This window comes from Balaenoptera borealis (genome assembly GCF_965194805.1).
Source record: "Balaenoptera borealis genome assembly, chromosome: 11".
Lineage (NCBI taxonomy): Eukaryota > Metazoa > Chordata > Mammalia > Artiodactyla > Balaenopteridae > Balaenoptera > Balaenoptera borealis.
In genome coordinates, this window is record NC_138868.1 from 82,589,451 (window position 1) to 82,615,025 (window position 25,575).

At 36.3% G+C, this 25,575-nt stretch overlaps 1 protein-coding gene across 1 annotated transcript; it reads right to left on the reverse strand.

Annotated features, from left to right (window-relative positions):
* Positions 1 to 656: 656 nt before the first annotated feature.
* Positions 657 to 25,087, reverse strand: LOC309605860 (caspase-12-like; the record flags this gene model as incomplete). The annotated part of the gene is given in 10 exon segments (XM_082342185.1): positions 657 to 4,717; positions 5,111 to 5,220; positions 9,543 to 9,689; positions 10,105 to 10,108; positions 10,112 to 10,339; positions 11,253 to 11,426; positions 11,820 to 11,911; positions 23,434 to 23,511; positions 23,681 to 23,748; positions 24,849 to 25,087. Coding segments are annotated over 10 exon segments (1,239 nt in total). The 3' UTR covers positions 657 to 4,618.
* Between the last annotated feature and the right edge of the window lie 488 nt (positions 25,088 to 25,575).

The following is a 25,575-nucleotide window of genomic DNA, read 5'->3' on the forward strand; positions in this document are numbered from 1 at the left end:
TGCATTAATTTTGTATCCTGCTACTTTACCAAATTCATTGATTAGCTCCAGCAGTTCTCTGGTGGCAGGTTTAGGATTCTCTATGTATAGTATCATGTCATCTGCAAACAGTGACAGCTTTACTTCTTCTTTTCCAATTTGGATTCCTTTTATTTCTTTGTCTTCTCTGATTGCTGTGGCTAGGACTTCCAGAACTATGTTGAATAATAGAGGTGAGAGTGGGCAACCTTGTCTTGTTCCTGATCTTAGTGGAAATGGTTTCAGTTTTTCACCATTGAGGACAATGTTGGCTGTGCATTTGTCATATATGGCCTTTATTATGTTGAGGAAAGTTCCCTCTATGCCTACTTTCTGCAGGGCTTTTATCATAAATGGGTGTTGAATTTTGTCGAAAGCTTTCTCTGCATCTATTGAGATGATCATACGGTTTTTCTCTTTCAATTTGTTAATATGGTGTATCACGTTGATTGATTTGCATATACTGAAGAATCCTTGCATTCCTGGGATAAACCCCACTTGATCATGGTGTATGATCCTTTTATTGTGCTGTTGGATTCTGTTTGCTAGTATTTTGTTGAGGATTTTTGCATCTATGTTCATCAGTGATATGGCCTGTAGTTTTCTTTCTTTGTAACATCTTTGTCTGGTTTTGGTATCAGGCTGATGGTGGCCTCGTAGAATGAGTTTGGGAGTATTCCTCCCTCTGCAATATTTTGGAAGAGTTTGAGAAGGATAGGTGTTAGCTCTTCTCTAAATGTTTGATAGAATTCACCTGTGAAGCCATCTGGTCCTGGGCTTTTGTTTGTTGGAAGGTTTTTAATCACAGTTTCAATTTCAGTGCCTGTGATTGGTCTGTTCATATTTTCTATTTCTTCCTGGTTCAGTCTCTGCAGGTTGTGCATTTCTAAGAATCTGTCCATTTCTTCCAGGTTGTCCATTTTATTGGCATAGAGTTGCTTGTAGTAATCTCTCATGATCTTTTGTATTTCTGCAGTGTCAGTGGTTACTTCTCCTTTTTCATTTCTAATTCTATTGATTTGAGTCTTCTCCCTTTTTCTCTTGATGAGTCTGGCTAACGGTTTATCAATTTTGTTTATCTTCTCAAAGAACCAGCTTTTAGTTTCATTGATTTTTGCTATTGTTTCCTTCATTTCTTTTTTGTTTATTCCTGATCTGATCTTTATGATTTCTTTCCTCTTGCTAGCTTTGGGGTTTTTTTGTTCTTCTTTCTCTAATTGCTTCAGGTGCAAGGTTAGTTTGTTTATTCGAGATGTTTCCTGTTTCTTGAGGTAGGCTTGTATTGCTATAAACTTCCCTCTTACAACTGCTTTTGCTGCATCCCATAGGTTTTGGGTCATCGTGTCTCCATTGTCATTTGTTTCCAGGTATTTTTTGATTTCACCTTTGATTTCTTCAGTGATCACTTTGTTATTAAGTAGTGTATTGTGTAGCCTCCATGTGTTTGTATTTTTTACAGATCTTTTCCTGTAATTGATATCTAGTCTCATAGCGTTGTGGTCGGAAAAGATACTTGATACGATTTCAATTTTCTTAAATTTACCAAGGTTTGATTTGTGACCCAAGATATGATGTATCCTGGAGAATGTTCCATGAGCACTTGAGAAAAATGTGTATTCTGTTGTTTTGGGGTGGAATGTCCTATAAATATCAATTAAGTCCATCTTGTTTAATAGAACACCTATTAATATACTCTATCAGTAGTTCAAATAGAAAGATCATATTTTCTTTCTCTTTGCTCTAGTCTACATAAGGACCCAAATAACATTCATCTCTTAGAGGGAGAAAAACCATATGCAAATAACAATGTAAATATACACTTTATTATAAAAAAATCTTGCTTAAATCAACAGAAGATAAACTATCCTTACTGATGAAACACTGGAGGCGTTTCCACTAAAATAATAATTAAGAATGCCCATTTTCACTATTTTAATGTTTATTTTATCTAGAGGTATGTGATAAATATAAAATTTCATAAATATGAAATAAAAGCTGTGAATAGTGGCAAGGGAAAGACAAGTTTATGATTTGCAGATAACAAAATTTTATATGTAGAATTTTCAAAAGAAAAACTAAATGAAAGATTCTCTACAACAATGAATGTTCAATATGGCTGCTGAATTAAATTTATATATAATTAAGAATCAACAGTGCCTGTCATTTTCTTCTCTTAACACTCACAGCAATAACCAGTTGGAAACTATGGAGGAAAGTATTTTCATTCAAAACAGTAAGAAAATACAATCTATTCAGGAATATCTTTATCCAAAAATTTGAGGAAGTTATGTGAAGGAAAATCTAAACTTTTGCTTAAAGATAAAAATATAATATGTGGCTTAATGATTACATAAAACATAGTCCTAAGGATGTACTTATTTAAATTCCATTAAAACCCCCTTTTAGTTGTCAGAAAACTTACAACATCTTTCTAAAATTCATCTGAAAACATGTACAATACAAGAATAAGAAGATTGTGAACAGGGAGAACTAAAGAAGAGTATAAAACAACAGTAATTAACAGTGTGATGTGGCATAGCCCTGAAAGATAAATCAGTGCATGTAACAGTAATGACTTCTACTGTCAAAATTGCCCACTATGTGACAGGCAGTGTAACAGGGAGGCACTTCATACACATAATATTGTACCTGCTCTATATGAGTCAAGTGTTAGTGTACCCACTTCATACTTGGAAAATTGTGTCAGAGAAGTTAGCTAATTTATTACAAATTATGGATTTTTATAGGTGCAAGATTTAAAAGAAAGACTCATGCTACATTGTAGGAGCTAATCAGAGAGAATAATTTCCTGACTTTCAATTTTCTAGACCAGATTTCCAGAGACATGGCCATTTTTTTGTTTTCCACTTGTAGGAATATTAGATTACCTGTTGATTGCTTACTTTAGGACTGTTATTTTGTTTTTTATTTTTTTTTGAAGCTAGCTTGAGTGGATTCCAATCCCTTGTAGTCAAAGATTCCCTAATGTAAAAACCAAAGTCTAGTATCTGTATTATATATTCTCCAAAAACAACTAGCCCAAGCACATTCTAAATTAATATTAAAGACAATTAGTAAGAAAATGAAATATGAATCAACAAGTATTTCTTTCACAGTTTGTAATTCATTGAAAAAATATCAATAATATCCTTAATAATAGTATCCCATAATTCATAGGAAACAACATATATAATTTAGAGATAGATAAAAAAATCTTAAAAGCAATTCTAAAAAATTATTGATGAAGTAGTACAATATTTCATTTAAAAAAGTAAAAGTAAATGCAGAAAAATATAAATGGATGTCATTACTGAAAATTTCAATGTTCTACATGTCACATAATAGCATACACAAAATAATATCAAACTAAGAAATACATGTTAACATGACCATGATCTAATAACATAAGAACATGATCTAATCCTTCCTTCTAATACAGGGAGGATTTACACAAGTTGATAAGAAAAACACAAAAAACTTGAAACAAAATAGGAAAATAATATGAATTAATAATTCATATTAAGATCTAGCTAATAAAGATACTTAAAATATGTTCCAATGAAATTGACTATTTTTATCTATTAAATTAGTAACAGTATTAAAAAGAGGCATTTATCTTCATTTCTTTGCCAATCATTATCGGCTTTATTTCTTGTGTGCATATAACAAATCTTGACAATAAAAAAATGTAGAAGTATTTAGACTTGCATCTAGAAATACCAAAAAGGTTAACAAGTATTATTTCTTCATTAAAATTTTTGGTTTTCTATACTTAAAATTTGTTTTGTAATGAGCATGACATATTTATGGTAAAATGAGAAAGCAAGCATAATTTTAAAAGAATTTATGAAGCATTAATGCAGCAGTAGTATAGGAATGATTTTACCCTGTTATTTTTGGAGGATGGGCAGTTGGGAAGTTTATATAAAAATATTGTTAATTAAGTTGACCTTTTAAAATAGTAGATTCATAGGAACCATAATGCCTTAATTTTCCTGGAAAAAATAAAGAGAAGAGAACATGAGTAATTGGGCTCCTAGAGATAAGATATAAATAGAACTCATTTCTCCTGTGAGATGTATCTTCACAAAAGTGCTATGGACCTGTCATCCCCAAATGGGAAGATCTACACTAGGGTCTCATGGTCTCAGCATAGATCCAGCGATAACAGTTGACACTGTGGTCCAGGCAGCCCTCATCACAAACAGAGAAGGGATGTGACTCAGCAAAACTGACTTCTCGGAAGTCAGGAAGCTAAACACCTGCTCTACATAGCATGTTTGTACATGCATCAAAACTAAGTATTTTATATTCACTGAGTAGATCCTTGAGAGAAATGAGGACTGAAATGTTTTCTAGCAAGCTACCGTTGGACTTTTATCATTTCACGTGCAGTCATTATACAATGGCCAAAGTCAAATAAAACTACGGTTTCACCAGCGACCAGTAAGAAAAGGCAGATAAGACGAGCTTCAGTGACTACAGTGCTGCAGCACTCTGTCATTGTTCTCCATTCTGTCCAGACTTTTTGTATAGACTCTGAGAAGGGAAAACCCAAATCCACTTCTTGGATACATTTACCTGAATGCTTTGCATGATTTTAATTCCCTGGGAAGAGGTAGAAATATCGTATCATAGATACTCTTTCAATCGTGGGCATCTGGGTCAGTACATTTGGGGTCTCAAATGAATTTTGAACCTCAAATAGTGAAGAAATCTTTTTAAAAAAAATTTAAAGGGAATTCTGGACTTCTTCTCAGAAGTGAGTATATAGTATATAGTTTGTATTAAGGCTGTGGTCAGATAATACAATATAAACAGAAGAACTTTTTAGCTTTTCCTTGGATATAGTACCTATGCAAATGAAATAGTACTCTCAAAAGCACTCGTTAAATAAGCAAGGCTATCGGAATCAGAAAAACTCACTCTGGTTCTACGTAGTGTGCTTCCAAAAACTTCCTCTTTAATTAAACTTAGAGTACAGGAAGGAGTATCAAGATGACTTAAGAGCTTCAGGATTCACAGAAAAGCTTTGCAAACAGTTCTACAAAGTTTTCTGGGACATAAATTGAAAAGACATGGAGATTCTTACCTTTCGAAAAATCTCCTCCAAATGATAACACCAAGAATATTCGTTGAAGTAGTAGATAAGTTGGGAAATGAAGAGTGAGCCATTTGTGTAAAGTATCCAAGAAACATTACCTGAAAATAAACGGTTTTAAAATAATGGGGGAATTCAGCCACCATATAAGTGTACAAGACTCTTAGAGCCATAGCTTTTGAACAGTTTGATTTTGGTGCTTCGTAGGAAGGAGGGAGGCCAAATATGGATAATGCTGAGATGTTTCCATAACAGGCCCAGAGAAACCATCATAGACCCTCAATTATAAATTCCTTTGACTTTCTTAGTAGGCAGGGCCAACATTATGGCCTCTAGGACTGCAAGTAGTAGAAAAGAACATAAATCTTTTGAGCATTTACTACATGATAGAATAAAAGAAGCCAGGTCTTGACAGTCCTTGACTCTGGGCCTCCTCTTCATCCATACTGTTTTAATACTTTAATTTTTTGCACTTACTGTTTTATTGAGTGAACATCTTTTGAATTACTACCTCTCTTTACCATTGCAATGTGATCAAATTTCTCTTATCAGAAAAAGCTAATATTCTCTTAATTGTCACTTTATCTGCAGCTACCTTCCTATATCTCCTTCCTTTTTATAGTTAAATTTCTCCAATTTATCTCTACTCAACATCTTCATTTCCTCCTAGCTTGTTCACTTCTGTCTGTCTTCTCCTTCCCACAACAACTTTACCAAATGACTTTCCCCAAGGTCATCCATGACCTCTAATTCATTAAGTCTAATGGTCCTTTATCAGGCCTCACATTTACCTGGTCTCCCATTCACATCAGAAAATATTGGTAACTCCAACAAATTCTTTCTTCATAACTCTGACAACATATCTTCCTAGTTTTCTTATTCCCTGACCATACTTTCTTAGTATAATTTGCTGACTAATATTTCTGTCTCGGATCCTGAACTCTAGAGTTCTTCAAACCTTAGCTTTAGGATCTATTCTCCTTCTATTCTCTGTTGCTAGATAAATTGATCCATTTTTAGAATATTAGATATCATTCTTAGGCAAGCATCTCCCAAAATTCAAATGCTCTCTCTTCTGGAATATACAGCTATGTAACGCTCCACTCTTCATTTCATCTTGAAATATGCCAAAGGCATCTCAAATTTTCTTTCAGGGTTCCCATTTTAATGAATGAACCAGAGTTCTCCACTTGAAAACTTGAGTCACCTCAATCATGTCTTCATGTTCATCAGACATACTCACTAAACTACTAGGCCATATAAATTTTATATACTAATTATTTCCTGGATCCAAATATTTACCTCATCCCAAGACTATCATTATCACCTATGGCTTGTAATACTGCAATAGCATTTTAACCTATCTCCCTACATCTAATATTGTTGTACTGTAATTCATTCTCCACAGAATCCTCACAGTGATCATCTTAAAAGAGACATACAGATGGCCAAAAGGGACATGACAAGATGCTCAACATAACTAATTATTAGAGAAATGCAAATCAAAACTACAGTGAGGTATCACTTCACACTGATCAGAATGGCCAACATCAAAAAGTCCACAAATAATAAATGCTGGAGAGGGTGTGGAGAAAAAGGAACCCTCCTAAATTATTGGTGGGAATGTAAATTGGTGTAGCCACTATGGAAAACAGTGGAGTTTCCTTAAGAAACTAAAAATAGAGCTACCATATAATCCTGCAATCCCACTCCTGGGCATATATCTGGAGAAAACCATAATTCAAAAATATACATGCACCCCAATGTTCATAGCAGCACTATCTACAATAGCCAAGACATGGAAGAAACCTAAGTGTCTATAGACAGATGGATGGATAAAGAAAATGTGAGATATATATATATGTATATATATATATCTCACAATGGAATACTATTCAGCCATTAAAAAGAATGAAATAATGTCATTTGCAGCAACATGGATGGACCTAGAGATTATCATACTATGTGAAGTAAGCCAGACAAAGACAAATATATGATATCAATTATATGTGGACTCTAAAAAAATGATAAAAATAAACTTATTCATAAAATAGAAATAGAATCAGAGACATAGAAAACAAACTTATGGCTTCCAAAGGGGAAAGGGGGGATAGATAAATTAGGAGTTTGGGATTAAAATATACACACTATGATATATAAAATAGATAACCAACAAGGACCTACTGTATAGCACAGGAAGCTATACTCAATATCTTGTAATAACCTATAATGAAAGAGAATGTAAAAAATGAATCACTTTCCTGTACACCTGAAACTAACATAACATTGTAAATCAACTATATTTCAATAAAATTTTTTAAAAAGAAAAAACAGCAAGAAAATCTTATCATTTCATTGCTTAAAAGTCACCTAAGCAATGAAATAGTATAAAGTAAAATTAGTAGTAGTATAAAGTAAAATTAGTATTAAAATATATTAGTGCAAAAGACCAAATCCTTCCTTAACATATGAGGCCTCAAATTATGTGGCTCTTGTGTACTTCTCCAAATTCCTTCTGGTTACTGTCCCCTGGCTCTGTGTTTTAGCCACACTGGTTCTCTGGTTCTCTTTTCTAAGCTCCTTTCTTTCTTTCTCACGCCCTCCTCGTACAGTTTTTTTTTTTTTTTTTTTTTTTTCTGTCTGGAATATTCCTCTCTTACCCTTGTCAGCCTAAAAATGTTAAGAGGCAATAATCAAGCAAAAGCATTTATTTGGGATCAAAGAATTGCTATTCAAGGCACACAGATTTGGGTAGCAATCCAAATAGTGTCCCACTAAGGATCAAAATCAGAGGTTTTTAAGACAAAAAAGGGAATGTCTACATAATTTGCTTACAAAGAATTTTGATCGGTGTTGCAAGGCAGAAAGCTAGACTTGACTGAACATGATTGGTTGCCAAGGCTATCACTCAGCAAAAGTCCATTACTGGAGCAAGTAGCAGGTATTCTTGCAGAGTTATTGGAATATTTGGCATATTTGTAGTTTAGTCCAGCTCAAAAGTTCATGTTTCAGGTGGTGAGGATGTGCATAAAGCTCACTTCGTTAATGGCCTCTCGGCTCCATTTTAAAACCACGTGACATAAGTGAGTCTGTTTGATTTTGTCTTTCATGCCCTTGATATGGTTAACTCCTTCATCTTTCAAATGTGAGCACACATTTTTTCTTTAAAACACTTATCACATTTGGCAATCATTATTTATTTCTGTTAAACATAACAGATATTTTCCCCCAATTAATTTCTGTCTTCCTGGTCTGACCATACACTCTGTAATGTTTAGTGACCATGCCTGCTTTAGCTGTGTATCACATGCCTTGCACCTAGTACATTATCTGCACATAGTTATGTATATAAAAATATTAATGCAAGAATTTCACATATTAGACTTTATTTCCTCAATTAAATTAAACAATCTCTTAGAGTATGTATCAGACTGCATATACTTTTTAAACTTCCTTTAAGAGCTAAAAGCACAGAACTCTTCTTTCAAATAAAATATTATTAAAACTCCAATATGTAAAACAAAGAGAAGTAGAACTATTCCAGTTGTGGAATGGGTGTTTCCTGCATGGTCTTTTGCCTATTTCCCCAGGTAGACTCAGAGGGTCCTCTAATCCCTTCCTAGTCACAAGCAGCCATGAACCAACAGCACTGCATCACCATGGAGCTTTTAAAAAATGAAGAATCTCAGGCCCTGCCCCAGACATACTGAATGAGAAATCTATGTTTTAATGAGATTCTCAACGATTCCCATGCACATTAAAATTTGAAATTACTACACTAAAACACTTAGAACTTGTATAAACTAGGTTTTTAGAACTGCCCTTGTTATCTAAATCATTGATAAAACAATATCATGAATGACTGTTAAATAGATTTTCTACAGGTATGACCATGAGTAACCAAGAATATCTTTTATTTCTACCTCTACTGTGACTTTCCTGCCAAAGAAGGATTTTCAGTCACTGACTGCACTCTCATGAAGTCAGGCATTTGAATGTTAACTAATAACCTAAGACTAGATTCAAATAACAGGCCGATAGGTGTTGAGCAAGCTTTACAGTTTCACTGGTTGGCTCATTTAGTTGTTAGTAGATCATCAGTTGGACCAAATCTGAGAAGATGATACATTTCTGTGCCATTGCTACATCTAAAAAACCTCTTGATTTATGTATAGACTATGTTAGACTATTTTAAATCTGGGTCTTCACCGAAGTCCTGTTTATTTTGAAAATTTCCTCCAGTATCAATACATACAGGTTTCCAGTCATGAAAATCTCAGTACTTAAATATCTTCCCCACCTAAATATCTCATTAGTTAGGGAAGAAATGTTCTTATATTAGTGATAAGATATGATCAAAACCAAGCCTGTGATCAAGAAATTAATAGGAGATCTAGAAATTGTTCTCTCTGAAGTCACTTATGTGGAGTCGAAGATTTGAAAGCAATGAAGTCTTTCTCCACATGGCTCTTTGTAATGGCATCATTCCAGATGGAACACTGCAAGAACTGGTCATACCTATATGCAGAGGCTTCTCCCATGTCAGTCACCCAAACAACTCCAGCACCTTCTGAGACATCCATGTCTTATAAAAGATGTTATATTAACACACACACATACACACAGAAAGTCTCTTTTACAATTATTCCTTTCAATATGGCATTTATTAAAAATGCAAATGTCTTGCTACTAGAAAAACTGCCTCACTGACTGGGAACCACATAAAGCTCACTTAAGTTTAGAATGATCATGTTGACAACCTAGTCCCAAATAATCAGTATATTCCTCATTATTCTAGGCTATTTATTATTTCTTAAAAAAAAAGAAAAATAGTACAGCCTTATTACAATTTCTTTCTGGACTGTACCTAAGAGTTATACTGAAATATTGTTTCTCTCCCCATCCCTGGGAAAATGAAAGCTAGACTCTAGACTAATAGAAAGAAGTACATGGCCACTCCCTGGGTTTCCTGAACTCAGCCTCACTGCCTCAGCAGGCCTGCATAATTATGACCTTGGGTTTGTCTTTTAGACTCTGGCAGTTACGGCTGTTGAAAATTTGGAAGATGGTATCATCACGAAGAATATCTGGGTCTTTTTCTGTGATTTTTGTCCCACAGATTCCATCCATGATGCCATGTGACATAAATACAAGGAATGTGCTGTCTGAGGACTGGTGCTCTTGGCGGGCAGCAAACTGTCTTAGCGCTGTTTCCATTTCCTGAAAAAACACTCCAGAATTACTATTGAGGAATTCTCCTTATATAGTTTATACTCAAATAATAGGTCGAGTTCACATAAAGGAGCAGGCATTAAAGAATCAGGTGATTTGGACTGAATGGAATTGTAAGATAAATTATATTCTGACATAAAACCAGGAAATTAGATGTGTAAAATATTAAAGTTAGTAGAGATTTTACATATCATCTAGCCCAATGGTTTTCAATAGAACCTTACACTTAAGAAGATACTGGGAGATGGAGTATAATGAGGGGCAAGTGAGATGATATGTCTCCAATACGAGAGCTTTGCTTTCATCTGTTTTACATGTTGGAGTTTCTGTAAGTTTTTATTAAAAAGAGAGTGACAGAGACAGAGGCAGAGACAGAGAGAATTTTCTATTGACAAAAATTAGAAACACAACAAATTCCTTCATCTTGGAACAGCAGAAAGTTAGGTTTAAAATGGTTTGTCTAAAGCCCTCTGGGATTATTTTTGGCACGGCCAGAATCACAACATTTTCTTTATGTGTGTATGTGCAATTTTTTTCTATACACCTGGTTTTACATTTACACACATGATATTGAAACTGTAAAAGTCTCATAAGCTCTTTCTGTAGATATCAGTAACTTTCAGGGCCCAGAGCTTATGTCTCACCCAGGCTATCAAGTAATAGATTCCTCCCAGGTTGAGAACTTTAGTAAGATCCAACATTTGGGGGAAATACTGCTACATAGAGCTGCTCTAAATATTTTCTATGAGACTGTGCATGGGAGGATGCTGAAATTAAGGGAATCCTATTCTGGAGCAAATATAATTTCTATAACATGAATTTTATTCTTACAGATGCTAAGGAAGAGGTTCAAAACTGTTTAGGAGGGAAGGAAGCTTGTCCCACTCTCCTGGTCCATTACCAGAACTGTGAGATCCTCTTTTACAACCACTGAGTATCCAAGGTTTTCAAGCAAATCTTGCATTCCCAAAAGGTCAACCTCAGAACCATATTGATTAGAAAGATAGTCAAATTCTTTGTTGCAGATGATGAGGGCCAGGCGTGTCCAGCCTTCATTCTCCATCACTGGATATATCTGCAATTAACAGACACAAAATGAGTTGCTCCAGACCTCCTAATTTTGCCTCCAAAGTTCATACAAAACAGGCCCTTACAATTAAACAGTGGATGGCTGGAGAGCTTGGGAATGGAAATATGTTCTCTTGAGGAAAGAGACAATACCTGAAATTGAAAACATATACTAGGTCTGAGTATACACTCTAGGAACTTGGCTTCGGTTGGGTGGTGGATAGGAGTTCAGAATGTGATGGAAGAGACAGGAAATCAGATGTAAGAACCAGATAATTAGATAACATGATTAAATAACATCCTGTGCTTTTGGTCTGATCTTAGGACGTTTGTAACAAGAACTAAAATTGAGTGAGTCCCAGTATCTTGTTTAAATGGAAAATCTTCCAAAACATATCATCTCATCTTCCTTCGTTGTCTTCAGTGTATGGAAATGATCAGGAGGACAAAGTTTTAACTTCCCAGGTTGGGAAGCCTGTGTTTCCTGAGGAGCTAAAAGAGAAAAAATGGCTCATTAAACAGTAACATCCACTGCCATTAAGTCATGCAGATCTTTTGACTGGGCTTTCATTCTCCAGAAATGCTTACTGCCAGCCCACCACAAAGTTTAATATAATAAGAAAATCATTTCATATTTAAAATGACTAAAACACAAATCTTGAATACTCCCCATTTTGCTTTCTGCTTCTTACTGAACTCACCATAAATTTCTGTTTTTGTTAGTGGTCACAACTTTGATTGCTTTCTCAGACCCAACACACTAGACTCACGTAAACATGATATCTAAGATTGGGAAGGAAGCCTAATGTTCATCTTGCCTAATAAGGTCATTATTCAGATATTTGAACTCTGCTGACTATATGCCTACTTTATTATTACCACTCTCTGAAATATCTCCACTAACAGGGTACTTACAACATTCTAAGGCATTTTTAAACAGTTCTGAGCATCATAAAGTGTGAACTTTCCAAACACTGGTATATATTTTCCACATTGGGAACATAGAGAAAAAAAATCTAATTCCTCTTCCTGTAAAGCCCATGAATTCTTCCATGACTTCAATATACCTTTCCCTATGTTTCTATTATTTTATGTAAATGCCCCATATAAATAATTATTTTTATCTTAATTGTGTTTACTGTACTGTAAGCATAATTAAGACAGGGAAGATGACTTTAATCTCTAATCTCTGTATTCCCAGTATCTAGAATGATACCTAGCACAGATTAAAAGTTTATGACTGCTTGTTAATGAATAGTTATCTTCTCATACTTGAAAATAGCTACCAAGTATCCCCTGGTTCACATTTTCCCTTAGGCAACAAACCTTTTATTCCTTCTAATATTTTTGCATAAGAATATCATTGATGGAGATCAAGATGGCTGAGAAGTAGGAGGATGTGGAGCTCATCTCTCCCCACAAATACATCAAGAATACATCTACAAATGGAAAAATTCTCACAGATCACTGGCTGAACACTAGCAGAGGACCTCAGGCACCTAAAAGGACAAGAAAGATCCCTGCATAACTGGGTAGGATGAAGGAAAGGAGAAGGGAAAAAGAAGAGGAGAGGAAGCAGGATGGGAACGGCACCTCTGGGTGGGGTAGCTGAAGGAGAGGAGAGGTTCCTGCATCCAAGGAAGCACACTCACCTGTGGGAAGATCAGTTGCGACAAAAGGGGAGCTTCTGAGGCTGTTGGAAGAGAGTGCAGCAACTGGTCTGTGGCGGGCAGTACAGAGTGAGACCTACACAGACAGTCTGTGCCACAGCCCTGCATGCCCCTGCCTGAGATGCGTGTCCACTGGTGCACACAGGGCCTGGGTGTTGGAACATGGGGTTTGGAGAGCAAACCCGGGGAAAGGACTGCTGTTGGCTGCAAGGAGACAGCTTGAGGGGACAGGAGTGAGGAAATCCACAACCAGGAATGCTTGTGGAGGAAACCTGGACTACCGTAGAAGCAAAGCGCCAAGATTAAGTGACACTTAAAGGGTGGAGAAGCCATTGCAGCCTTTCTCCCCACATGTTGGCTGCTGCCTCCCCAGGCCAGCTCCCTCATGCCCAGGACCACTGGCTTACTGCATGCCCATCACCACCAGGTCTCTTGTGACCCTGGCCTCAGTGCTGCATCCAAGCTCCCTCCCCACCGGGGCAGACTCGTGTGCTCCAGGGAAGACTCAGGAGCAGACCTCTGTGGGTGGCCCACATGCAGAGGTGGGGCTGAAACCACAGCTGAGCCCCAGGGAACATGCAACTAAGGAAGAAAAACTCAAATCTCTCCTCACAGCTGTGTGAAGATTCAATTGACACCCCCGTGACCAGCCTTGTAATCTCAGCACCTACAGAATGTCTGAATGGGCAACAAGTGCTCCCACAGTCAATACGGACCTAGCTTTAGCATCTATAGACTTTGTGGGCACATATACATAGGGGTTGGGCCAGGCTAGAGTCAGAGCTGCCTCCATAGCACCCACAGTAGGTCCAGATCCATGACTACTTGCAATCCTGGGACCTGAATTCAGTGGATCTATGCTGGAGGTCTGGTGAAAAAATCTTCTGAGAGATACCAAGGCCAGTTGCTGGCACACCCACAGTTAAGGTGGGGCTGAAAGCAGTGCCATCGAAAGTGTAACCTGAGAGCTCTCACAATAGGTGAAAGGTGACACAACAGAGCACACCCATAGGTGAACAGCTCCAGAGGAGGAATACTCAGTGGCTTCCTTCCCAGTAGGAGTACTGCAGTCCTGCCTACCTCAAACCACAGATCAGAAACACAGCTAAGAAACAGATCTGGGGCCCTCTCTTCCAACAACTAGGGAGCAGACCCCACCTCTGGCAAGGAAGTAACAATCACAGGGCAAAGGGGAGACCCTGCTCAATATCCATTGCAGGCTCTGGACACTACAACATAAGTCACACCTCCTATAAAGGGAATAACAGCCATTATACAGTGAGGAAAGAGATGGCAGACATCTATACTAAAAACAGCCCTTGCACCAAAAAATATTAAACCCATGCAGGTTACACAGAGAGGTTCCACATAAAATAGCCCTCCAATACAGTCTGAGGGTCTGGCATTGGGTGGAAGAAGCCCCAGAACATTTTAGTCTTGAAAGCCAGCAGGCTTGAGTGCAAGAGCTCCACAGCACTGGGGGAAAAAGAGACTCCACTCTTGGAGAGACACAGAAAGCAGTACCTCCATAGGAATGCAGGCTACAACTACCTAGGGGTCTTAGAGGGTCTCCTGGGAAGGCAGATGTCAACTATCCTTCACTGTGAGGGCAAGGAAACTGGTAGCAGAAGCCCCAGGGAATATTGAATGGAGTGCGATCTCCCAGAGGTCCACATTTCAGCAGCAAGACCTGGTCCCATCCAACAAACTTTAGGCCCAGAGCTGGAAAGTCTCATGCCAAACAACAACCAAGGTAGGAACACAGCCCCACCCATCAGAAGACACGCTGCCTAAAGTTGTACTGAGCTCACAACTGCCTCAAAACACACCCTTAGACATGGCCCTGCCCATCAGAGGGACAAGACACAGGTCCATCTGTGAGAGGGCAGGCACCAGTCCCTTCCACAAGGAGGCCTACACAAGCCCCTGGACCAACCTCACCCACTAGGGAGCAGACTCCAGAAACAAGAGGAACTAAGATCCTGCAGCTTGTAGAAAGGAGACTGTAAACACAGAAAGTTAGACTAAATGAGATGACAGAGAAGTATGTCCCAGATAAAGAAACAAGATAAAACCCCACAAGAACAACTAAATGAAAAGAAGATAGGCAATCTACCTGAAAAAGAATTCAGAGTAATGATAGTAAAGATGATCCAAAATCTCAGAAAAAGAGTTGAGGCATAGATTGAAAAGATACAAGAAATATTTAACAAAGAACTAGTAGATTTAAAGAACAGAGATGAACAATACAATACATGAAATGAAAAATATGTTAGAAGGAATAAAGAGCGGAATAACTTAGGCAGAAGAATGAATAAGTGAGCTGGAAGACAGAGTGGTGGAAATCACTGCCAAGAACAGAATAAAGAAAACAGAATGAAAAGAAATGAGGACAGTCTCAGAGACCTCTGGGACAATATTAAATTCACCAACATTTGCATTATAGGGGTCTCAAAGGAGAAGAAAAAGAGAAAGGGTCTGAGAAAATATTTGAAGAGATTATAGACGAAAACTTCCCTAACATGAGAAAGGAAACACTCACCGAAGTCCAGGAAGTGCAGAGAATCCCATACTGGATAAACCCAAGGAGGAACACAGCAAGACATATATTAATCAAACTGATAAAAATTAAAGACAAACAAAAAATATTAAAAGCAACAAATAATATACAAGGGAATCTCCATAAGGTTATCAGCTGATTTTTCAGCAGAAACTCTGCAGGCCAGAAAGGAGTGACATGATATATTTCAATCAATGAAAGGGAAAAACCTACAACCAAGAATATTCTAACCAGTGGGTCCCTCATTCAGATTCATTGGAGAAATCAAAAGCTTTACAGACAAGCAAAAGCTAAAAGAATTCAGCACTATGAAGGGAGCTTTAAAACAGATGCTAAAGGAACTTCTCTGGGCAAGAAAGAGACCAGCAACTTAGAACAATCTTGTACATATATAGACTACTAAATCAAAACCTCAAGGGAACAACAAACTCCAAAACTACAATAGATATACACATAAAAAAGAAAAATCAACACAAACACAACACTAAAGATGGTCATCAAACCACAAGAGAAGAGAACATAAGAGGAAGGAAAAAAAAAAGACCTACAAAAACAAACCCAAAACAATTAAGAAAATGGCAATAGGAACATATATATCAATAATTACCTTAAATGTAAATGGATTAAATGTTCCATCTGAAAGACATAGACTGGCTGAATGAATATAAAAACAAGACCCATATAAGAGACCCATATAACAAGACCCAGTGTATATATATATACACACTGTCTACAAGACACTCCACTTCACACCTAGTGACACGTAGAGATTGAAAGTAAGGGTATGGAAAAAGGCATTCCACGCAAATGGAAATTAAAAAAAAAGTTGGGGTAGCAATATGTATATCAGACAAAATAGACTTTAAAATAAAGACTCTTACAAAATACAAAGAGGACACTACATAATGATCAAGGGATCAATCCATGAAGAAATTATAACAATTGCAAATATATATGCACCCAACAGAGGAGCACTTCAGTATGTAAGGTAAATGCTAACAGCCATGAAAGGGGAAAATGACAGTAATACAATAATAGTGGGTGACTTTAATACCCCAGTTACACCAAAGGACAGATCTTCCAGACAGAAAATTAGTAAGGAAACACAGACTTAAATGACACATTAGACCAGATAAACTTAACTGATATCTATAGGTAATTCCATCTGAAAGCAGCAGAATACACTTTTGTCTCAAGTGCACATGGAGCATTCCCCACGACAGATCACATCTTGGCCCACAAATCAAGCCTCAGTAAATTTAAGAAAATTGAAATCATATCAAGCATCTTTTCCGAACACAACAGAAATCAATTACATTAAAAAAAAAAACTGTAAAAAACCCAAACACATAGAGCCTAAACAGTATGTTACTAAACAACCAATGAATCACTGAAGAAATCAAAGAGGAAATTAAAAAATAACTAGAGGCAAATGACAACAACAAAAAAAATGATGATCCAAAACCTATTGGACACAGAAAAGCAGTTTTAAGAGAGAAAATTATAGCAATACAATCTTACCTGTGGAAACAAGAAAAATCTTAAGTAAACAACTCAACCCTACACCGAAAGCAACTAGAGAAAGAAGAACAAACGAAACCTAAAGTTAGTAGGAAATAAATCATAAATATCAGAGCAGAAATAAATGAAATAGAGATGAAGACTACAATAGCAAAGATCAATGAAACTAAAATCTGTTTCAATTTTTAACAAAACTGATAGACTTTTAGCCTGACTCATCAAGAAAAAAATGGAGAGAACTCAAATCAATAAAAGTAGAAATGAAAAAGAAGTTACAATGGACACCAGAGAAATACAAAGGATCATATGAGACTACTCAAAGCAACCTTATACCAATAAACGGATAGCCTCGAAGAAATGGGCAAATTCTTAGAAAGATACAAGACTGAACCAGAAAAAAATAGAAAATATGAACAGACCAATCACAAGTATTGAAATTGAAACTGTGATTAAAGAACTTCCAACAAACAAATGTCCAGGACTAGATGGCTTCACAGGTGAATTGTATCAAACATTTAGAGAAGAGTTAATACCTATCCTCTTTAAACTATTCCAAAAAAAATCACAGAGGAAGGAACATTCTCAAGCTCATTCTCCAAGGCCACCATCATCGTGATTCCAAAACCAGCCAAACATATCACAAAAAAAGAAAATTATAGGCCAATATCACTCATGAACATAGATGCAAAAATCCCCAAAGAAACATTAGCAAACTGAATCCAAGAACACATTAAAAGAATCATACACCATGTTCGAGTGGAATTTATCGCAGGGATGCAAGGATTCTTCAACATATGTAAATCAATCAATGTGATACACCACATTAACAAACTGAAGAATAAAAACCATAAGATCATCTCAATAGATGCAGGAAAAGCTTTTGACAATATTCAACACCCACTTATGATAAAAACTCTCCAGAAAGTGGGCATAGAGGGAACCTAACTCAACATAATAAAGGCCGTATACCAGAAACCCACAGCAAACATCATTCCCAATGGTAAAAAACCAAAAGCATTTCCTTTAAGATCAAGAACAAGACAAGGATGTCCACTCTTGCCATTACTATTCAACATATTTTTGGAAGTCCTAGCCACAGCAATCAGAAAAGAAAAAGGAATAAAAGGAATCCAAATTGGAAAAGAGGAAGTAAAACTGTCACTGTTTGCAAATGACATGATTCTATACATAGAAAATCCTAAAGATACTACCAGAAAACTACTAGAGCTCATCAATGAATTTGGTAAAGTTTCAGGATACAAAATTAATACACAGAAATCACTTGCATTCCTATACACTAACAATGAAAGATCAGAAAAAGAAATTAAGGAAACTATCCCATTTACCATTGAATCAAAAATAATAAAATACCTAAGAATAAACATACTTAAGGAAACAAGAGAACTGTACTCAGAAAACTATAAGATACTGATGAAAGAAATCAAAGATGACACAAACAGATGGAGAGATATACCATGTTCTTAGATTGAAAGAATCACTGTTGTGAAAATGACTGTACTACCCAAAGTAATCCACTGATTCGATGTAATCCCTATCAAATTACCAATAGCATTTTTCACAGAATTAGAACAAAAAAATTTACAGTTGGTAGGGAAACATGAAAGATTCCGAATAGCCAAGGCAATCTTGAGAAAAAAAAAAACCGAGCAGGAGGAATCAGGTGCCTGACTTCAGATAATACTACAAAGCTACAGTCAACAAAACAGTATGTTACTGGCACAAAAACAGAAATATAGATCAATGGATGAGTATAGAAAGTCCAGAGGTAAACCCAGGCATCTATGGTCACCTAATCTATGACAAAGGAGGCAAGAATATACAATGGAGAAAAGACAGTCTCTTCAATAAGTGGTGCTTCAAAAACTGGACAGCTACATGTAAAAGAAAGAAATTAGAACATTCTCTAACACCATACACAAAAATACACTCAAAATGGATTAAAGACCTAAATGTAACACCAGACACTATAAAACTCTTAGAGGAAAACATAGGCAGAACACTTTCTGACATAAATTGCAGCAAGATATTTTTTGATCCACCTCCTAGAGTAATGAAGATAAAAACAAAAATAAACAAATGGGATCTAATAAAATTTAAAATCTTTTGTATATCAAAGGAATCCATCAACAGAAGGAAAAGAAAACCCACAGAATGGGAGAAAATATTTGCAAATGAAGCAACTGACAAGGGATTATCTCCAAAATATACAAACAGATCATGCAGCTCAATATCAAAAAACAAAAAAACACAATAAAAAAATGGGCAGAAAATCTAAATAGATATTTCTCCCAAGAAGACATACAGATGGCCAAGAGATACATGAAAAGATGGTCAACATCACTAATTATTAGAGAAATGAAAATCAAAACTATAATGAGGTATCACCTCACACCAGTTAGAATGGCCATCATTAAAGAATCTACAAACAATAAATGCTAGAGAGATTGTGGAGAAAAAGGAACCCTCCTACACGCTTGGCGGGAATGTAAATTGGTACAGCCACTATGGAGAACAGTCTGGAGATTCCTTAAAAAACTGAAAAGAGAGCTACCATATGATCCAGCAATCCCACTCCTGGGCATATATCTGGAGAAAACCATAACTGGAAAGGATACATGCACCCCAGTGTTCATTGTTGCACTGTTTTACTCACACATAAAAAATAATGAATTAATGCCATTTTGAGCAACATGGATGGACCTAGAGATTGTTATACTGAGTGAAATAAGTCAGACAGAGAAAGACAAATATCATATGATATTGCTTATATGTGGAATCTAAAGAAATGGTACAAATGAACCTATTTACAAAGCAGAACTTGAGTCACAGATGTAGAAAACAAACTTGTGGTTACCAGGGTAGAAAGGAGTGGGGAGTGATAAATTGAGAGTTTGGGATTGACATGTACACACTACTATATATAGACTAGATAACTAATAAGAACCTACTGTATAGCACAGGGAACTGTACTCAATAGTCTGTAATGACTTATATAGGAATAGAAACTAAAAAAGAGTGGTTATATGTGTATGTATAACTGACTCACTTTGTTAGTTTCTGACAGTAAAACTAACACAACATTTTAAATCAACTATACTCCAATAAGAAAAGTAAGAATAAATAAATAAATAAATAAATAAATAATAGAAAAATATTTTGGTTACTGGGGGAAGGGTGTGGGAGAGGGATAGTTAGGAGTTTGGGACTGACATGTACACACTGCTATATTTAAAATGGATAACCAACAAGGACCTACTGTATAGCACAGGGAACTCTGCTCAGTATTATTTAACAACATAAATAAGAAAAGAATTTGAAAAATAATAGATATATATTTTAAAATAAATAAATAACATTATTGCATCAAAAAAAGGAACAATTACATCCTTTTAATCAACAAGTTCATCAAATTACCTATATCTCTACCCACCTTCTGTTCTTTCCCTCCTACTAAAAAGAAAGATATGTTCTTCCTCTGATCTAAGCGTGATACCACTCCTTATGAGTCCCTTTCCCTCTCACACACAGGAAGTTTACTCAAGCATTTATTCAGCCATATCTTCTATAGCATCAATTTCTACCTCTCTCCCTTCTGTGCTATCCCCGTTGGCATATTAGAATCTTAATTTATCTTTTAAAAACACATTTCCTTGATTCTGTTTCCCCTCCATCTATTGTCCCATTTCTCTGCTCCACTTCTCAGCACAGTCGTTAAAGGCATTGTCTATTTTCACTATTTTCATGTTTTCAACTCTGATTTTTTTTTCTTGTATGCATAAAATGGCTATTATCCTCACAACTTAAGCAAAATACCTGTTATCAAGGTTACCACTGACTATTTGTTGCTTGCTTAGCATTTAGCATGGTTGAACACATCTTTCTTGAAAAATGCTCTCTAGGCTTCTGTGATCCTGCATTTTCCAGCTACTCTTTCGAAATCTGTCTGTGTTCATTGCTAAATTTTCCTCATCTGCCAAACTCCAAAAGTGGGATTATTCTATATTAGAGTCTCTGTTATTCTCTATCAACATCTCTCCCTAGGTGGCCTCTTCTAGGTGGTACCAACATCTCTGTGAATTCCTCAGTTGTACATCACCTGTTTATTCAACATTTTCTCTTGGATGTAACATGTTTTAAACTAAACTTACAAAGAAGAACTTCTGATACCATCTTCTTCTACAGATAGGTTTCTCCCAAGTTTTCTCTCAACCACAAGTTTTCTCTCTCTCAGGAATTGATATCTTTCACCCAGTTGCTGAGCCCAAAACTTAGAATCATTTGTTTTTTCTATTGTTTTAATTGGGGTATAGTTGCTTTACAATGTTGTGCTGGTTTCTGCTGTACAGTGAAGTGAATCAGCTATATGTATATATATATATCTCCTCTTTTTTGGATTTCCTTCCCATTTAGGTCACCACAGAGCATTGAGTAGAGTTCCCTATGCTATACAGCAGGTTTTCATTAGTTATCTACTTTATACATATTAGTATAAAATACATACAGATTAGTGTATATATGTCAATCCCAATTTCCCAATTCATCCCACCTCCCTCTTTCCCCACCTGGTGTCCATACATTTTTTCTCTACATCTGTGTCTTATTTCTGCTTTGCAAACAGGTTCATCTGTACCATTTTTCTAGATTCCACATATATGCGTTAATATACCATATTTGCTTTTCTCTTTCTGACTTACTTCACTCTGTATGACAGCCTCTAGTTCTATTCATGTCTCTACAAATCCTTTGTCTCTTTCATTAGCCCATATCCAATCCATCTGTAGTTTCTGTTGACTCTATCTCCAAAACAGATCCCAAATATAACCACTTGTTATCATCTCTATTACTGTAACCCAGGCCTAAAAGCTATTATCTCTTAACTGAAACACTTAAATAGCTTACAAGTAGATTTTCTATTCTATGTTTATCACTCCTCTGCTCAAAAACTTCCAAAGGCTTTGTATTGCAAATAAAATCCGAATTGTTTTGCATTCTCTCAGAGGCCCCACATGCTATGGCTGTCCCAGTCTGTCTGACAGCTCCTGCACCCATATCCCCCTCATTTCCTACTCCCCAGCCAGACCAGCCTTCTCTATTACCCTTTTACATGACAAGACCATTCCTGACTCACAGCTCTTGTTCTTGTTTCCTCTTTCCATGGAATGTTTTTGCCTTAAATTTTGGCACAATTCCCTCCCTATTGTTCAGTTATATACTGAAATATAATCTCAAAAGAGTTCTCATAACTGTTCACCCTGACTCATGTGTACCCCTCCCCTCAACAACAATATCGCTTTCTATGGCCTAATCCTCTTTCTTGTGTACATCCCCTGAAATTATACTGTTTATTTTTTGAGAGTTTACTATATATCTGCCCTCACTACACTGTATGAAAGCAGTAACTTTATCTTGCTCACTGCTATAAACACAGTAATTAAAATAGCATACTGTAGATTTTCAATTAGTATATGAATATATAATGTATGAATGGATATAACAATGAATAAAGATGACAAAGTTTTTATTCCTTTTGTAAGTTTTTCTGTACTTTTGAAAATATAGTACTCAGAAGACAATACTATCATTACCCTTTTTCTGGATGCTATGGTTCTTTAATGTGGCCCAATAATTCATCAGATTCTTTGGTGACCACATAGTATGTGTGACTCATGCTGTTTTTTTTAATGTGTTTTTCTTAATCACATCCTTATTCTGTTTTGTGCAGTAGGTAGTTGCCTATATCTTTGATGTCTTATGAATCCTTTCAGAGATGTTATCAACTCCGTTTAAAAATGTGAGTCTCAGAAATGTTGGTTATACCAGCAAATATGGTTAATCAGAGACAGTGATGGGCTCAGTCTTACAGATTTCTTGGGTTTTACTTCAGTTCTCTTTCCACTACACCATAAGGAGTTTCTTTATCTGTCTTTGCTTTAATAATGTCATTATGTGTCCATGATATTACCTATCATAGTTAGAACAGATACCTGGGACAATCTAGCATTCTTCTCAGTTTCATAATCTTCACTTTCAACTTCTACATTCTTAGGAGAATTGAATATCAGGGATGTAAATGCTAACCTTACCTTTAAGGGACTTTGTTAGGTGCAGAGGAGAGAAATAAGCCAGATTTTCTGAGCCTCAGTTCAGTGGTCTTTCCACTATAATGTAGGGACGTTGTACAGCTGCCTTACCCCAAGTAATGAATGAGGGTTCCCATGAGCCACTGGGTTTGGGGCAGTTACCTGTTGGAGGGAGAGCCAATGCCTGGGCTGATTCAACTCTTTCCTCATCTCTACTTTTTTCACTTTCATCTTCAGATTCTGAGGTGGAATGAAAAAATTTAAGGATCAATGTTCTATTCTGAAGGTTATTTCCAAAGATGAGAACTGACTGAGAACATAGAATTTCTAGGTTTTTAAGGAAATACCTTCTAACAGCACTAGGGGTCTAAGAGTATTCACTTGGGATGTGTGATTTGGAGGTAGTTACCTGTCAAAGAAGAAGATGACTCAGTGCTCTCAGATTCATCATTCTCATTTTCCAGATGAGATCCTGAACTAATAGTAAAATAAAATTTGTTAGCAGAACTAAGTTTATAGAACCTATACACTTCAAACTCTTTCCCTTGCACTGACTAGGAAATGACTATGCTCAGCATGGGACTGACTACTCTATGAAGCATGGAGATTTGCCCCATTCTCTAAGTTCCAGGTTTGTTTTAGAAAACTGTAACTTTGTGCCAAGTGAAAGAGGAGGCAGATTTTCTCTGAAACAAAGAAGAACTCATTATTTTCCTCTTCTGTAATTCAAGGAATATTCAAATTCATTAATCAAGGTTTTCTGAAATAGCACTTTTCATTATGAGGAAGAAAAATACATTGTTGTACAAAAGTTAGTCTTTCAACAATAACAAAATAGTCCCAGAGGGTGTTCCAAGAATTGGGGATATACTCATGTATAATTTTACTCTGAACTAGGGGTCAGCAAACTATGGCCCACTGTCCAAATTCAGCCTGACACTTGTTTTTGTAAATAAAGTTTTATTGGAACACATCCACACTTATTTTGTACTTACTTTCTATCGCTGATTCTATACTACAACAGCAGATGTGAGTAATTATTATAGAAACCATATGGTCCGAAAAGCTTGAAATATTTACTCTCTGGCTCATTAAAGAAAAAGTGTGCCAACACATGCTCTAGAGAGAAGGACACATCTATGTTCCTCAAACTTTCAATTTCCCTATGTCTTCCTTTAGCAAGGAGAAATACAGGTTCTCAGAGATTTGTTACTTGGGTAATCCACAGCTAAGAAGAAGATGGTGGATTTTGTTCTACTGATCATTCTATATCTGGGAATGACTCTAAAGGCCACAGTGTATGGCCAGAGTAGCACAGATTAGTTAAAGACTATCATTTAATTTAATACAGCACCAACACCATTTATTCCTTTAACAAATATTTACTCAACACCTAATCTGTGTCAGACTGGGGATGATGGAACAGGGACTGGGTAGATCAGGGCATTTTGTGGCATTAAATAAGATAGACAGGCAAAGAAGGTGCTAGAAATATGAATAGTATATTATTCACTTGCAAAAAGAAATAAGAAGACAAAAACTGCATAAGGATAGTAGATAAAGAACAAGTTACTAGCCCTTTACTGAGATACTCACTTAAACTCAGTTGTTTCTTGGGGTTGAAGAAACGGTCCTTAAATATTTTGCCTGCCATTTGCGTTTTCTCAGTGAGATCATCAACCAGGTCTCCAGTCCTGTTCACAATGTGGTCCACTTCTTCCCCTAATCTTTGTAACTCACCCCTAGTTAACACTTTATTTTCCATCAAATCATCAAAAATGCCATCAAGCACGTTCCTGGCCATTAACTTCACCATGTTGACCGGATCTTCTTTTGGTGGTCTTTTCTCTGTGAGAATGATAGTATTTTAGACACGGAGAGGAGCTTAGATATCTGATTCTAGGCCAGTGGTTCTCGATTTTAAATAATCTCCTGAAAAAGCTTGATAAGCAGAGCTTTTTGTATTCCATTCCCAGAAATTCTTTTTTGATAGATCAGGGTGGAGCCCATGAATTTACATTTCTAACAATTTCTGAGGTGGTGCCAAAGCTGCTAGCCTGAGGACCACACTTAGACTAATACTTATGGATGTTCAATTCTCTAATTTTTTTTTTTTTGGATGGGGAAACTGAGGTCCAGAGAAGTGAAGCAACTTCAGTGTAAGTCAGTGAGAGTTGACTGACTCAGTTTAGTCTTTGTATCACCCATGATGCCTTCACTTCCTGTCATTTTTATCAATACCTAATTTAAAAACACATTATATTCAATATGTATAGCAGTAAAACATATTACACCTGTAAAAGA